Here is a 16,436-nt window from a genome sequence, read left to right on the forward strand (position 1 = left end):
TAGCCCGCGTTTAAAAAGGTATATGATAGCAATTTTCCTTCTACCCTATTTATATAGAGCAGAGGACCTAAAGAAGGTATTGGGAATGGACATCGGCATGAGGACTGTGGATTGAGAAGGCATGGTATGTAAGCATTTATTACTAATGTAACAAATTTCAAGAATTCGCTTTTCAATTTATTCTGTTCTTTATGCATTCCAAAGGTTTTATGTATGTAGTTAGGTACGTATTCAGTACTACCTCTATACCTACTAAATCCTATTTTATTGCTAATAATTTTTGTTAGCCTTTACATTATTGAGCAATTAACATAATATAAAAATTTAGTATACTTAAACTAAATTCTTCCTAAAATTAAAATTAAGTCGTACCTACCTTTACATATGAAAGTACTGGAAGCTAGCAGAGATAGCTTGGAGATTAGATCTTGTATAATAGATCGATAGATCAAAGAAAAATAGTCTTGAATTCACAAATCTTTAATTCTTTACTAAGAAAATTATTAAATTTAAAGCCACGAATTGCGGTTCTTCTTGTACTTTGGTTGGAGCACGCTCGCTAAATACTTTACTCCTTGAAACAATTCTCTCCCAGTGCTTACAATCAAAGATGGCGGTAGGAGGAAGCCGTTCGTTCCCTTGTCTCTGGTCTCGATTGCGTAGGAATGGTTGACTCCGAGCTTGTAGGCCCAGTCTAGCGCGGATCCTGACGCTGGATACATCAGGTGGTACGCGGGTCCATATTTGTACACTTTCTGGTTTTCTTTGTATATTGCCTAAAAATCACATATTTATTTACAGATTCGAATATTTCTCATAAAATCTGCTTGGACTTTTCTGTTGATCTAATGGAAAACTAAATTGGAGGAGTGCGATGGTGCGGTCATCCTTGTGAAAAGGTCGGTCATTGGATGGGTGACCAGAGATTATCTCGAGCCCCATTGTTGAAGCGACACGCATTAGGCACGCCCCCCTTAGACAACCCAATGTCTCAGCAGTGAGGACGTTAAAATTGCTGATGGTTGGGATACTAAACTATGTTAATAAATTGTGATAGTAATCGATCATACTAATTTAATGTGTTATTTTTTATTTATATTGACGACCTCGGTGGCGCAGTGGTAAAGTGCTTGCCTCTGAATCGAGAGGTCCCGGGTTCGATCCCGGTCGGGTCATGATGGAAAATTATCTTTTTATGATTGGCCCGGGTCTTGGATGTTTATCTATATATGTATTTCTTATAAAATATAGTATCGTTGAGTTAGTATCCCATAACACAAGTCTCGAACTTTCTTTAGGGCTAGCTCAATATGTGATTTGGCCTAATATATTTATTTATACGGATCTAGCACACGCACAGGATTTTAACAAAGGTACTAAACCTTATTTATTTACCTCTGCTATACCAGCCGCTGTGGATTTGTGTAAATCAGAGCTTGGCGTCTGTTCGGTCCTCGCGCACCACGGGTACAGTATTTGTTGCCCGTATGAGTGGAGATCTACAAATGCTGCTGGTATTTGTGACAATCTCTTCACGAAATCCTATAAACAAACATTGGGCCAGATTAATGTATTTATTTTAGTAGAAAAATAATCTTCATCTTCATAGTCGAATTCCACATGGGTGAGGGTCGTGGTCATTACGTGGAATTAAACACACATAACAACTTTCTTGCCATTAGTAATGGAGTGGTTTGCCAATGCCTTCTCCATTTCACACACAAGTTAATAATCAACCAGTGTGCAGGTTTCCTCACGATGCTTTCCTTCACCAGAAGCAAGTGGTGGTCGATGAAAACTACCATTACGCCACCACCGCTTCAAAAATAATAGGTAGGTACAATCAAGAGCATAAATAGGTACCGACGCAGGCCGTATCGTATGTATCCAAAATAAAAAATATATTTAAAATTTGGAATTACTCTCATCTCATCACATACACTATATATGAGGAAGGTAAATTAGTTACATCGCCACGTTCTATCTACTCACCCTGCAGAAGTAGGGACATTTTATCCCGGAAAAAAATAACGTTCTGTTAACGCTGGCAAAACCAGCGGATTCGCCTGCGTGAATTTCCCACGAGCTAGCAATAAACAATAAATACAGGGACAAATCACACAGTATAAACTCACACTTAAAGTTACACTTTCTGCTTCGGAAAACGCCTTGGGCCCGGAGTAAGCCTCGCTGCATACATTTGATTCAGTCACACCGGGAACCTTCCAGTCTATGCTGAAAATATTTTGTTTCATAATATTGCTCCATATTAACATTGTAAATATGTGAAACTATTTCTATTTGTTCTTCTTTCACGTCAAAATGAGTCAATATGATATGTGTTTTTTGCGTGGAGATAGAGGGATGGAGTCACAGACCATTAGGCTAAATGGTTTGTGGATGGAGTACATAGTAGGCTATTGGTGACATAGACAAACATATCTGAGGCGTTGAACTGAGGCCTGACGCATATGTTTGGATGGTTAGTGTAGATATAAGTGATATTGTATACATACTCAAAGTTCCTGTTAATATCCACTCCATAGCAAATGCCAAATTTGCGACGATTCTTTCGCCATAAGCGGTCCCTTGTCAACGAGTATTCATAGCCGTCAGGATTTAGAAGAGGCAGTATGTACCTGCGGATGCCAAATCAAAATAGTTGTAAGTACTAGGCACTTTTCATCGAAATGCCCCAATGTTGGGACTCTGGCCTTACATATAGTACAAAAAAGTAAAACCATTTTCAAACTTTTGTACGGGCACAACAATGGGTGTCCATTTATTAGCATTGGCATATTCTATTGATTCCATTGGGGCACTAAGAGAAGAACTAACAAGTAATGATTTTATGTATGTGGTTTATGTAGGTATTTTTCGGCTTAAGTTTACAATTTCAGTTATATTATGCGAATAAGGGAACTTAAACCCTAATGCCAAATAGATCTGTAACCCCACCACTAATTCGTTAAGTTTTTATATGTTCTGGGTGATGAGTGGTGCAGTGTTGTACATAGTGGTCAAAAGGATGGCTGAAGATAGAGAGATGGAATGTATATTGGCAAGAATATCGTTAAATTACGATTAATGAAAATGTGCGACCTAGGGTCTCGACGAGTTTAACTAGGCAACATGGCCTATGGCCAATACAACCTCGGTGGCGCAGTGGTGCTTGCCTCTGAACTGTGAGGGTAAAGGGGTTCGATCCCCGGTCGGGTCATGATGGATGTGAATGAACTTTCTGATTGGCCCGGGTCTTGGATATTTATCTATATTTGTATTTGTATAAAATATAGTATCGTTGAGTTAGTATCCCATAACACAAGTCTCGAACTTACTTTGGGGCTAGCTCAATCTGTGTGATTTGTCCTAATATTTATGGCCTAGTGTATAACACCGTCTTGTTCATACTAAGCTACATCAATAGAAATAACTAATTTCTCACTTACCAGTCTAGGTCTTTTACGAAATGTGGTTGATTGTCGAAACGGTTGATTATTTCATCAACAATATAGAGGGCTGATGTGATGGAGATCCACTCGCGGGCGTGCTGTCCCGCCGTTAATAGAAATATTTTATTCTTGGGATTTCCATTCGATATTTTGATTACCTGAAATTTAAATATTCTTTGAACTAAACTAAGTAGATCCTCGCCATAAAAAGTGGCTGTAAGTATTCCTCACTTTTATAACCTAATTAGATAGAATTGGAGGCCTACCACGAAACATACTTACAAATACAAACACGTAGCACGGTACTAACGTCCACGTGATGTCTGTCTCTTTTCTCATATCGAATCTTGTAAAAAGAGAATGAACACAATTGACGTACTACGCGTTTTATGTTTTACAATAGCCCCCTGGTATGTGCTAACTGAGTGTGCTCTGACGTTGCATCGCATACATGCATACACACCTAACTCAATAAATCTCTCGCTGTAATTTTACGACAGGCCCGCCTACTTGACGTCAATATGGCAGTATCTCAGCTGTCAACGCTTTTTATCCCTTAGTCGGATGCCACGGGAGTGGTCCGATTATTGCGAGACCGGGAGTCATACTACACGCCAAAGTAAGTATGGTAGGTACCTTAATAGGGTTGTTATGTGCCGAATGTCCAATGGTTGTGACGTTGCAAATAGAAGGAAAGTTGTCTATTAAATATTGCATGTATTCATCGATGATTCGGGTCGAAGGATACCTGTCCCAGGACAACCGATGACCTGACAAGAAAATTAAGACATTGTTTTTTGTGATAGAATTGGTATGTTGACTGTGGGTTAGATTAGCCACGTATTCAAAATTTATGTCTGATAAGCAGCTCGCAGTTTGTCACCTGGTCATTAACTTTATCTATTCCAAATTTCATTAAAATTGACAAAGCGGTTTAGCCGTGAAATCGTGAGACTTTCGCAATTATAATATTAGTATGGGACATGGATGCCAGATGATTATATGATATTATATAATACGCCGAATCATAGGTTCACGCGTAGATTTATGTCCACATCCGTCTGAGTTCAGGGATAGTGGTATAGGTAGCAGCCATAACAGTGTTATTAATTCTTATCATATTACTGATTTTTTATTTGTTTTGGCTACTTAAGTAGGTGTTGTTTCTGCTAACACATTTCAACGTAGCTAGTTATTTAAACGCAATAAAAATTACTATGTGGATTCGAGACGTTTCGTAAAACTTGCCTATCCGTAGCGATTCTTCCGTCCATAGATCCGATTGTACATCTTCAGTGTTGATGCGTCGCTGTACGTTGCTTATCAGGAGAGTATGGTTGATTTCCTTCGCCTCCAGAGAGCTACGAACCCTGACGGTATCTTCGGATCGTACTAGGAATTCTGCCCGAGTTGGTGACAGACTCCACAGAGAACTAATAGCTACGAGTAGAACACGCTTTTCTATTAAATTTATGATAGGAAAAGTAGTAACTACTTAGAAAACATTATTACATGATAGGACACGTAATAATGATAAGTGATTCGCAATGTCTAGTACCTACTCATTAAGTACTGCTCAAGTTCTTTGGTCTTAGCATAGGTCTACAAAGAATCCGATCAGTACTACCTAGGAGGTACTATAGTGTAAGTACATCCCATTATACAGTTCGGTGGTTTTTATTAAAGTAAATTTCAATGCATAATTTAACTAATTTTTGACAGAAAATCTAATCTTTATTAATTTCTTTAGTGCTGCTGGAAGTGGATTGGATCACCACGAAATTTCGCATACATGCATGTTTCGAGGGCAGCCTGTACTAAGTAAAGTACTTGTTTGGTGAAATTGGGAAAAGCTAGTTAGAGAAATATAAACCTCCAAGTTCATAGAGACTTCTGACGGTAACCACGTCTTCAGGCACCTTCAGGATTGCTCGGAATACTTGAGAACCCTCGTACGATATTGTGTCTTCATCTTCTGGCAAATTTTCGAATACCTCCGCCGAAAACAGGCCGTAATCTAAATATGCCGTAAATTATTATAAAAAAATATTTCTTGTAAGTTGAGTTTTAATAAACAATATATTTTGCCAGGGGAATACACGCTACACAAGATATTTTTTAATAAATAGGTTCGTATTTTCTAATATTCTTGATTAAGATAAAACTGCTGTTGCTAAAAATGAAAACCGCAAGTAGTTTTAAGATATTTCTATATTCCTCGGAAAGTGGTTTAGGCACCTATTAGATAAATTTCATCTGAACGTTTTCCTGGTTACTTCCGCAGTCATAAAGCGTCGGAGCCCAGGGTATAGTCCAGCTTTCTTACTTTTACTTCTTTAGTTCGCACGGTTTCGGCATATTTTGTTGTCAGACCTTGGCACGCATATTATCCTTGATAACTGGGGTTGGGCCCCTTCTGCCAACTGTACTTAACTAGCCAGAGTAACGATTTATTGAAGATTCTTCGCAATGTACTTATTTTCACTACCGTTTTTACTATATATTCAAAAATATATACGAATTTGCTTACCTATGAGCAAAAATATCAAATATAGTGATATGTAAAACATTATTGAAAAACCTTTTACGACATCGCATTGCTTCACCCATTTCGTTTTACTGCTGTGAATGTTAAACGCACGAATGCACTTTTCCTATTAAATATGAAAACCTAATCAAATAATACACCAAAACGTATGCCAGTAATATATGTTTATTAACATAGCTCTATATACATTCATTGTAATTTGAGAATAAAAACATTTCATGTAGAAAGTCGCATAAATTTCATAAATATATGTGGCAATTATAATAACATTAGGCTTGGTGTTCTGACAGTATTGCTACATGTACCAACGGGCGCGATTCTTATCATTTTCATTAAATCTGGCACGTGAATAAAATAAATGCCATTAACTATCAACTTTATCAACACAAGTCTGTAATTGCTTATATTGGATTCTCTAATATATATCACTTATCATAAATAAATTATAAAATTGTCAACTGAGTCTTCTCTTAATATTCAAGTATAAAAAACAATGTCAAAAACGATTTCACCAGTTAATCTGATCACATGTTCCACTGTTGTGCATAAAACGCAAACTATACTTTTACCAAATGTTTTCTTAGTCTCATTTTCACATCGGACACAATCATCACCAATTAATTCATTGTCAATGGAAATGACGATTCGTCTAATTGTCTTCTAAAGTACATAGATTTACAGGATTACACTTCAAATGTGTTACATGAGCATTCACGAGCGTTACCGTCACAGAACCAGCGCTTCACCTCACTCGAAAGAAATGAACAGAATGATAAGTCCACTAGAAGAGTCGTGTTCGAAGGAGGAACACTTTCGTCCGGGGCTAGTCGGCGTCGCCGTTGGTGACGGTGAGGGGGTCTTCGTCCTCGTTGTAGTCGAGGGAGAGGACGGAGGCGCGGCGCCGCTTGCCGCGCGGCGTGTCGCTGCGGTCGCTGCCCGAGTAGCGCCGCTTGTCGGGCGACGGCCGCGCGCCGTTCAGCGACGCGTGCGACGCGCGCAGCTCCTGCTGCAGGAACAGCACCGTGCTCTGCATGCCCTCCACGTCCTCGTCCAGCTCTTGCAGGAAGTCGTCCAGTTCTGAAATCGGTTTATTTGTTTATTTTTAGGAGATCGAGACTAACAAATACACGATAAGTAAGTAAGATGTTCTTAGACTTAAGGGCTTGTAAATATCGACAAATTTTACAGTTAATCTCAACATTTTTTTAATTTCTTATTTTATTTTTTAAATCTCAATAAATACAAGAAAGTCGCGCCGCATCCTTGAAAAAAAAAACGTTGGTAAGGACCAAAATAAATTCTTACCTGATTGTGATTTCTTAACTTCTTCGCTTAAATTCTTTTGTAACGCAAGGTCGCCCTCAAGCTTCGCTATTCGCCCGCTGGAGGTCATACGACCCAGGTCTTCATTTTCTTGATGGAGAAGTCTACACTTTGCCATCAACTTCTTTCCTGTATTCGAATCAGGCGTGAATTTCCACGCGGACAGTTCGTTTTGTGTCTCCTCGAGCCTTGCTTTTGTTGATGTGAGTTCTTGCTTTAGTCGCAGTATGAGGACGTTAACTGCGGGATCTAGAAGCGTTGGCCGCCCGTTGAGACTTGCGTGTGAAGATTTTAATTCCGTTATTTGACTCTGTAAACAAGAACGATTTACGATAATTTTCTATATGTTGTTGTAAACAGCTGTAAACAAGTCTTCTGGCCAGAGTTGGTTTGGGTTGCGATGCTGGATGAAATTTCGTAGGTACTAATAACAACTAGCTACTCAATTGTATGCAAAATCTAAACTAAAGCGAAATTTCCAACAATGGTTTACAACAAGATGCATGTAAGATTATGTTCGAGCTGCAGTTCTGCATGCATAACTTAGGGTAAGTATGTAATAGGAATCAGTTAGCACTGAGGAAGTTGTAATAACTAGTCACAGCAAATGACTTTTGCAGTTTTCTCCCTAGGGAACATTAGGCTTATTTGTTTAGTCATTAGACATAGGATACAAAGCTTTGACAAATGGTTCACACATGCATATTGTCGATTCCAAATAAAAGTAATAGAAGACTCACTACATAATCTTGTATCTCTTGCTCTTTGGCCGCTAACCGCCGGACCAGTACTTTCTCTCTGTGTTGTGACTCAGCATATTGTTGTTTGATCCTATCTTCTATTTCTTTCGCTTTTTCCAAGCTTCCTGCAGATATTAATTTAGTGTCAATTATTTGCCAATAAAGCAAGGTTTTACCTATCAGCTATGAAAATTCCTGACCTTAGGACTTAAAAATAACATTACCTAGGGTATGTTGTTTTTAAGTTCTTTCAATAGCTATATGAATTTTATAACTATTTTTAGGACAGATCATGAAAATATATTTATAGGACAATAAAATTGATGTTAGGTAGAACTAAGGTAACTACCGAATATGGCAAATATGGCTTTAATATTGCATTTTTTTACAGGCTGCATTTGGATTTTACGCCTATTCAATTTTGAAATAGCCACTCAGCTCTTTTTAAAATACTAACCAAATTGCTCTAGGGCATGCTACTCTTTTTTGTAAAACAATAACTTGGTTAACAAATTATTAAAATGTCCTTAGTCAGTTATAAATTAAATATTTAGTACCTATTTGCATTTAGAACTTTAGTTTAACAAAGCATATTTCTTACAATAAAATTTAAATCGACAACACCTTAACTAAAAAAACAATTCATAGTAAGTAAAAATATGTGTAGTTCAACCATGTTCTTCATATTCAAAAATTTTGAAGCAAAAAACATGTATGTGCTTAAAGTATTATTTCTTCCTCTTGCCGCTGTGAATGCTGGTCTGTGAGTTGATAAAGGAGAAAAAAATACAACTATTTTTTGAATACCAGCCAGCATTAGTTTAAAAAATAGGATTTGTGTGTATAAAAAGTTTTATAAAGCAAAAGCATTTCATGAAAATAAACTAAAAGTTATCAAACTGACAATTTACTTTACAGCAACACAACCTAATGCAATTTTAGAAAAAATTACTAAACCCACCTTTAAATAGAATGAAAATTGCATTATATCTTATAGGTATAATGCAATATACATTTATGATATTCTATGGATAGATAATACAATATAATAATAGTAACATGGTATATTACTAATTAATCTGAAATTGTAAAGTACATCATAAACTCTTTAGCAAATAATTAAATTAGTAAAGTGTCATTAAATTAGTATAAAAATAGCAGTTTTCACAATTATATAGCGCATGGTCAGATTTAAAATCTAGCATAGGTTTCATCATGATATGTTTCTTAGATTCCGAGACAATCAAAAGTTATGAGCAAGTGTACATAATAAATGCAAGCAAATAAGTTAATTATGACAGCTAAAATAATAATTGACTCTGTCAATGATAAATTTATATTTTCATCTGTATATGGGTACTAACACTGTCCCAATAATTAGGATTTCATTATTATTAATAAACAAAATTATAAATCTTAATAGGTATCAATGCAAAAATTAATCTTATAGTAACATATCCAAATTTGATTTTCGAATTTTTTGGACACCCTTGCAATGTCTTGAGCATTCAAAAACAAATCAAAAACAGGTTTAATCAGGTTTTATATTTAGTGTTGAGCCAATAGGGAATATAAACACATAATTTTAATACTGAAATAAAATATTAATTATAAATATTACATTGAGCAATCCATTGTGAATTTCCCTATTACAGCTGGTAGACACATCATGCAACTGCACATCAAAAAAGTGTTTTACAAAAGATCAGAGATTCTCCAATAAATAATTTGATTATGTTTTAATTTGAGTATGTTTTAATACTTTATTAGAATACTTATATGAGTTTCAGTTCGATGCATATTCCCTAGGTATAATGTACAGTAACATGTAGTTAAAACATGTCATCAACCATAGGTCACACCACCATACACTATTACACTTACCCTGTTTAATGTGGACACCATGTTTTATATTTTTCATACATTTTATAAACTTAAATATAATATATATAATACATAGATGATTGAAGACTCTTGACTTTGTGACTTGACCTTATTTATTAATATCTAACTAGATAAAATTATAAGAAAATTATATGGTGAGAATATGCAGACAAAAAAATATATTAAACCTATTGATGTGTCCCACTACTGAGCAAAGGCCTCCCTTTCGTTTTTTCATATATTTGTATTAATTTATATATAATTATCAAACACATGTTATTAACAATTATCGCCTAGTGTGAAATCCTATCTACTATACCAATACCTATCGTCTATTTATATTTTGTTAGAGTAGTGAAACTACTATTTTTACCAATTTAAGTCTTCTTTTTTTTAAATATATAGAAATGGTGGCATAACAAGCTATAGAACTTAGGCTATGAATAACAATTAATAGGAATTAAATTGAATTAAAAATACCTATGTCAAACAAAAATTAAAAAAACAGAACTTAGGCAAGTGTGAATAGTACAATGAGATAGAAATAGAAATTGACAATGAGGCATAATTTTTACTGTAGAAATCATAAATTTCCATGATTTCTTGTAACTAAAAATTCTTATACTTATAATATAGTCGGCATTCATGATCAGAGATCACGGCTAGAATCAGCAGTTATACCAAACAAGGTTAAACATTGAACCGGATGGTAATCTTAATCCAGGTATGAACTTGAGGCGGCCTTAGGCTTTCCTAGTGCCTCAACTCAAAGTTGCCTTATGTCCACACAAATAGCTATAGGTATATGATTGCCAAACTTTGACAACTACCTAGTATTAATGTGAACTAGGTTCCACAACAACCAACGTAAATTATTATTGATATTATAATTATAATTTGGCAAACATATAATTTTACCATCACTATTCAGCTGCTAACAAATAAGAAGGCTCCCAGATGAGTATAAAATTAGATAGATCTTCACATGTTATGTTCTCTGACTGGTTCAAATAACTAAATATTTATTTTTCATGATTAGCTATCACAGTTTACTAGTTACTTTCAAATTGAGAAGATAATGATTACAGAATAAACAATTTAGTCTCAGTTCTTTAATATCCTTAATGTAAAACTAATAACTTTTTGCACATGCTGCCATCTATTTTGTTAGCAGCTAGCTGATCTTTTGCCAACTAGCTGATTTTAAACTACCTTGCCAGCAGTTATTAAAATTAAAGCTAGGTATTCTTATTTAATTGGTTAGCCATAATGAGAAAAATCATATTGTAACAAAAGCACATAAAATAATAAGTAGGTATATAGCAAAACAAAAGAGAAAGATATTTACTTTTTTTTGTGAACATACACCAGGAAAGGCTGTTTTCTTGAATGGCAATGTGGATAGAACATCACTGAACAAGTGCACCACTTCATGGCCCCCCAGAGGCTTCACTAGGCCTTCCACCATAATCACTACCACTGATCACTCCACTGGCACAGCAACACCAACTTTGATTAAAACTAAACTTAATCACCTAGATACACCCGAATCACATCTTTTCAAATTAACAAATATCACAGGAACATACTTTTTAAATTGTGTCATAATAGAATCACTAGTAATTTAGTTAAAGTATTGTCGATATCAAAGAACAGAACTCGTGGGTCGATGTGACCCATTCGCAGGCCGCTACAAGCCGAAACTTTCGTAAATACCTTCCAATTGTTTGTTCAATGTCTCAAGGTGGTCAATATACAAGTCCTGGGTTCTCCACGCGGACCGAAGAGAGTCGGCGGAGGCGGCGTCGAGCTGGTGAGGGGTCAATAACACTCGCGTTTCTTTCGTGCCGCCACCGCTGCCTGCGTAGTTATCACACGCTGCTTCGCCATGGCGCTCTGCCTCTTCGGACATTGCACTCTTACAATTACGATATGAGGCCTTTTTTGACTGTAAGCAAATACACAAGGTTAAATTCAAGCAGCATAATTTGCATTTTGGCTGCCTTTATCTCAAACCTGTAATGACGCATGTTAAATTGTGACAAAAACGCATGAAGTACTATACTTACGCTTGAGTATCGCTAACTGTAACTAATGTAGTTTATTTATAATGTTTAAAACTATATCTTGCACTTGGAAAGTCCTAAAATGAAATTTTAAAAGGTCATCAAACGAAACAAGACAGCCGCCATTTTATCACGTAGCACTATGAATGAAATGAATGATTGACTGACTGAACTGACATGAATGGAATGAAATGAACAATGAATATGTTACCATTTATAAAAAATAGTTATTGTAGTTTTTAGTAGAAATTGATCAAACAAAACAGAAAGAAAATTTTAAAGCCGACGACGTATGCAACTTCTCAGCCCAATTTGGTTTTTCATCTCATGCAATGTGGCAGATTGGGCAGGGCACATGATGAAGGGCAAAAGATGTGCTCTGTCTCGTTTCTTCTCTTGTATTTCTAATACATCTCTTCCTTGCCCGAAACAAATCGATCCGCAACAAAAACAAAGAAAATGTTGGAAACACCAGGCGCATCGCACCACAAACAAGATAGGTACTAGATTTAGTTCATATTATATTTTTCCCGCCTTTTTTTGTTTTGTAAACTTACCTACACACACAATTTTTGAATTTTTAAATTTGCTTTTTATTCTGAATGCGTACAAACATAATGAATGATAAGGTAAATTGTTACTTTACGGCGGCACTCTTAGGTACCTCTACCCTATAGTAAGTACTTACCTGTTGTGTTGACCATGACATTTTTCAAAATGTGAAAGTAATAGGAATTAAATAGGATTTTCTGATCTGTAGCCCCCAAATTATATAAATATTTATATAATTAGGTATTTTTTTATTTAATTCATGGTTTAAGTTAAGTGGGAAGATGAAATTAATTAGCTTGCAAAGGCTTGCACCGGCTCTATAGCTTAGCCGCTAGCGGCTTTCCAAGAGCCGCTGCCCCGAAATAGCAGATACATGGGTGCCCCACTCGAGTCTAGTCTTATATAATTTTATATGCTATGTAATCATAGATTATAGACACAATATCATGTAGGTATTCTGAACTAGGTCCCTACATTGGTGGACCAACCACACATAATAATAATAAGTAAAATTTTACTTTATACCTAGGTACCATTTCTTACCTCTTAATCATAAAAAAGATAAAGCTTATTACTTTATGCTAAATATAATTGAGACAAATATTATTTAGCATAAAGTAATGCCAAAGTTTCTGAAGTGTCAGCCAGCCAAAATGCTTTATATTTTTATAAATAACAGGGTTAGTATTTCTCAAGTCTATTAAATAAAAATCAGAAAAAATTGTGAATTAATTTAATTTCTCAAATTTAAATTTAATTAACGCATTATTAACAATTAACGGCTACGTAGATAATTAATGTTTAACATTAATATTTCTATACAAATCTTTATACCTATGACGTAACTATATCACAATATGTACAATGGAATGTTGATTGTCTTCGTAAGGGTTAGCGTACTGTCAATAGGGCCGCCACACTTCCTGGTTACCAGCTCCGTAGAGGCCGTGCTTGCCTTCTTCTCCTGACTCGCAAGTTTGCACTAGGCCTGCTCCTTCCCCACTGCCTTGTAACTCTGTAGTTATCGATATTCCGCCATCGATATCGCTAATTTTAATCTCACTCGGTATGTACTGCTCTAGGTTATGTTTATCGCCTGAGCTGTGGAGGTGCACATGTATTTGGTTTTGGTTGACTGTGGAATAGAGGTTTGGTAGAATCATCTGTGTATTAGGGTTGATATAAGGAGCGTGGGATTGGAGGCAAGATGGGTTATTATTTAAGTTGTTGTACTGGTAATTATTGTAGTTGTAGGTGTTTGACCAGCTATTGTAGTAGCTGGGATCGTAGCGCTGCGGCGTCATAGGCGCTGGGGTGTTGAGGTCTGTCAGCGAAGCGCCGGTGCTGCTCGGACTGCCTTTGAAGGCCGCTGGTGATGTCTGGAAGCCCCCGTAGTCCGCATGCCCTAGAGGGATTTCTGGTATCACTGTAAAATAATAATAAAATATCAGTAAGGACCTGTTTCACCGCTTGTTGATAAAGTATCAGATAGCCTAAATGTAACATGTCAAACAGCGCAAAAATTGTTTTTCATAAGTATTAGTGTAAAGGTGGGGGCCTCTGGTGACGTGTTGCTCCATTTTAGACTAAATTGGAAACTTGATACTATGAATTAATTGTCGGTATCGCAAACTTTCGATGACGAATTCATGAATCATTGTTACCATGAAAGCAAAAACGCCGATTGCTCTTTATCAATGCATTCAGCTAAGTAACTTTACTTTTTTAAATATACTTACGTATTGTGGAAGGTACATGTACTCAAGTTAATAAATTTAAGCTTTTTTTTTAAATCAATCATTTATTTATTTCATTGGATTATAGGTTCCAAAAGTTTGCAAAACGTAGATACCGTAGGTAGGCACTTAAAGGTATTTAAGTACTTGGGTTTAAAACAAGATGATAAATAGATATCAATTTTGCAAAATATATAGTAACATATATTACATACAAGACATCCCCAACACTAATATTCTTTATTATACTGTGCCCAAAGTAAGTTCGAGACTTGTGTTATGGGATAGGTACTATATTTTATAAAATATAAATATGTCCAAGATCAAAATTAAAAGATAATTTTACATGCTGTGTACCTCCGTGTAGTAGTCCGGCAGGCAACCAATACTGACCAGTAAGATACATACGTCTTTATAAAAATAAGTAAATAAATGAACCACTCAACGGCTCACAATAAAATAGCGGACGGGCGTAGTGACATGACTCCTTGGAGGTTTGAACAGCAATGCACTTTTAGGATTTTCTATAATTCAGTGACTATCATTGCGGTCAACCGCTACATTACATGGTTATAAATTGAGGAAGTTTGTTTATCGCAAATTAATATTAATAATATGTGCACCGTTATTATTACAACCATGCCAAATGTATAAATGTACATAGGTATATAGGTGATAAGAATTGGCGCAAGTCTACATTACAAGTAATATGTACTTATACATCGGTTGGTTGTGGTTTTGATCACTACATATTGGGTAATGGAATTTATATATCCTTTTTAATTGATATTACAACAATAACCACACATTACGTTAAAAACTTTGTGACAAAAAGGTTTTTATTAAAGCGAAAATGATGCTCAATGTTTTATCTATTTTTAGTACTTAGGTTTCTAGCTCAAATTGAAAAAAATCGTAATATTATATGTTTATGCCATGGACGAATGACCATGGTTTATGGTATCAAGTAGGTATATTGCGTATAGTGGAAATTGGTAAATATCAAGTACTTGTTATCTATACAAAAAAAATACACTTTTCTTTTTTTTACATCAAATCGCTGGCATAATATCAAAATGTAGCATATCAATTTCATGACATTTTTGCTCCATGAGGTAGTTGTAATGTTATTAAAAATATGAAGTACTAGATCTTGCCCGGGGCAAACATACAAACTCATAAACGCTTACCTCTTTATAATAATAGTATAGATTACCTGAAGGTATGTGTATCGTAGGTTCAGGTTTGTAATAGGACGGCTGTAGGGACCCATACGCTGCTGGGTACACCGTGGGGGTGGATGGGTAGCCTGTGTTCCACTCGCTGGCACCTAGGATGTTGCCGCTACTCTCTGGTATAGACAAAAATTATATATCAGTAAGACTGTACTAAGTAAGCCATTCAAGATTTATTTTCTGTTTTGAATTGGTTAAAAAAAAAAAATTAATTTAATATTGAGTATTTTAGAAATCATTTCTTAACGGTTTTCTCATAGATGAATGTTTGAACAACGGGATTGAAATGACTGATCTATTAACTACCTACTTTGTATCTATAAATAAATGCATGGGAAAATCTATATCGCATCGGTTTACTTCGGAACTTATAAATAAACATAATCTTGCCGGTTTGAGTGACGTCACAACATCACGAGCCAAGTTAGCCTCAAGATAAATAAATGGGTATAGAGGAAAATCCAGATTCAAACTTATGACGTGAAATTATGAGTCGCTACATAAATAACCTTCGTCGTAATCTATTAACATTTAAAGATACTAAAGAAATTATATGGAAGCTTAGGCATTTGATGTAGGTAAATATTATTGAAAAAAAAAATATATATATATTGATTGCCACGCTGTGTAGGTACTTATGCACAGTACGACACTTCGCCGAAGTTTTTACATTATATTATATTTACATAAAGGTTGCTTCCAAAACATAGTGAGAAGAGAATAAGAACATGTACCTAGGTACCTTTAACTTTCTATACGAAGAATATACCGATCAACTGATCAATTGACCGATCAGTTGATCGGTCTTATTTGGAGAAGATACAATAAATGTAGATTCTTGTGTTACATATGCAAAATTTTAGGAAGATTTGTTGAGTAGACAAGACAAAGCGTACAAGG

General features: G+C 35.5%; 2 protein-coding genes across 2 annotated transcripts in view; both read right to left on the bottom strand.

Moving 5' to 3' along the window:
• Positions 1-464: 464 nt before the first annotated feature.
• On the bottom strand, positions 465-12,176 carry fl(2)d (female lethal d). The gene is made up of 10 exons (XM_053754699.1): positions 12,017-12,176; positions 11,664-11,895; positions 8,064-8,188; positions 7,306-7,633; positions 6,848-7,077; positions 3,450-3,610; positions 2,517-2,639; positions 2,136-2,235; positions 1,396-1,542; positions 465-776 (listed from the first exon to the last, which is right to left on the bottom strand). Exons 2-10 carry the CDS (start codon positions 11,857-11,859, stop codon positions 510-512), a joined length of 1,677 nt encoding a protein of 558 aa, XP_053610674.1. The 5' UTR covers positions 11,860-11,895; positions 12,017-12,176; the 3' UTR covers positions 465-509.
• Positions 12,177-13,284: 1,108 nt separating this feature from the next.
• The window catches only part of LOC128675531 (runt-related transcription factor 3-like), a 33,385-nt gene continuing 30,233 nt past the window's right edge, over positions 13,285-16,436 (bottom strand). Inside the window, exons 5-6 of the mRNA XM_053754998.2 lie at positions 15,518-15,652; positions 13,285-13,991 (exon numbers count right to left, since the gene is read on the bottom strand). Coding sequence (XP_053610973.1) covers positions 13,468-13,991; positions 15,518-15,652 — 659 coding nt within the window. The 3' untranslated portion in view covers positions 13,285-13,467. The remainder of the gene's footprint in view (positions 13,992-15,517; positions 15,653-16,436) is intronic.

The sequence above is a fragment of the Plodia interpunctella genome, chromosome 14 (genome assembly GCF_027563975.2).
Source record: "Plodia interpunctella isolate USDA-ARS_2022_Savannah chromosome 14, ilPloInte3.2, whole genome shotgun sequence".
NCBI lineage: Eukaryota > Metazoa > Arthropoda > Insecta > Lepidoptera > Pyralidae > Plodia > Plodia interpunctella.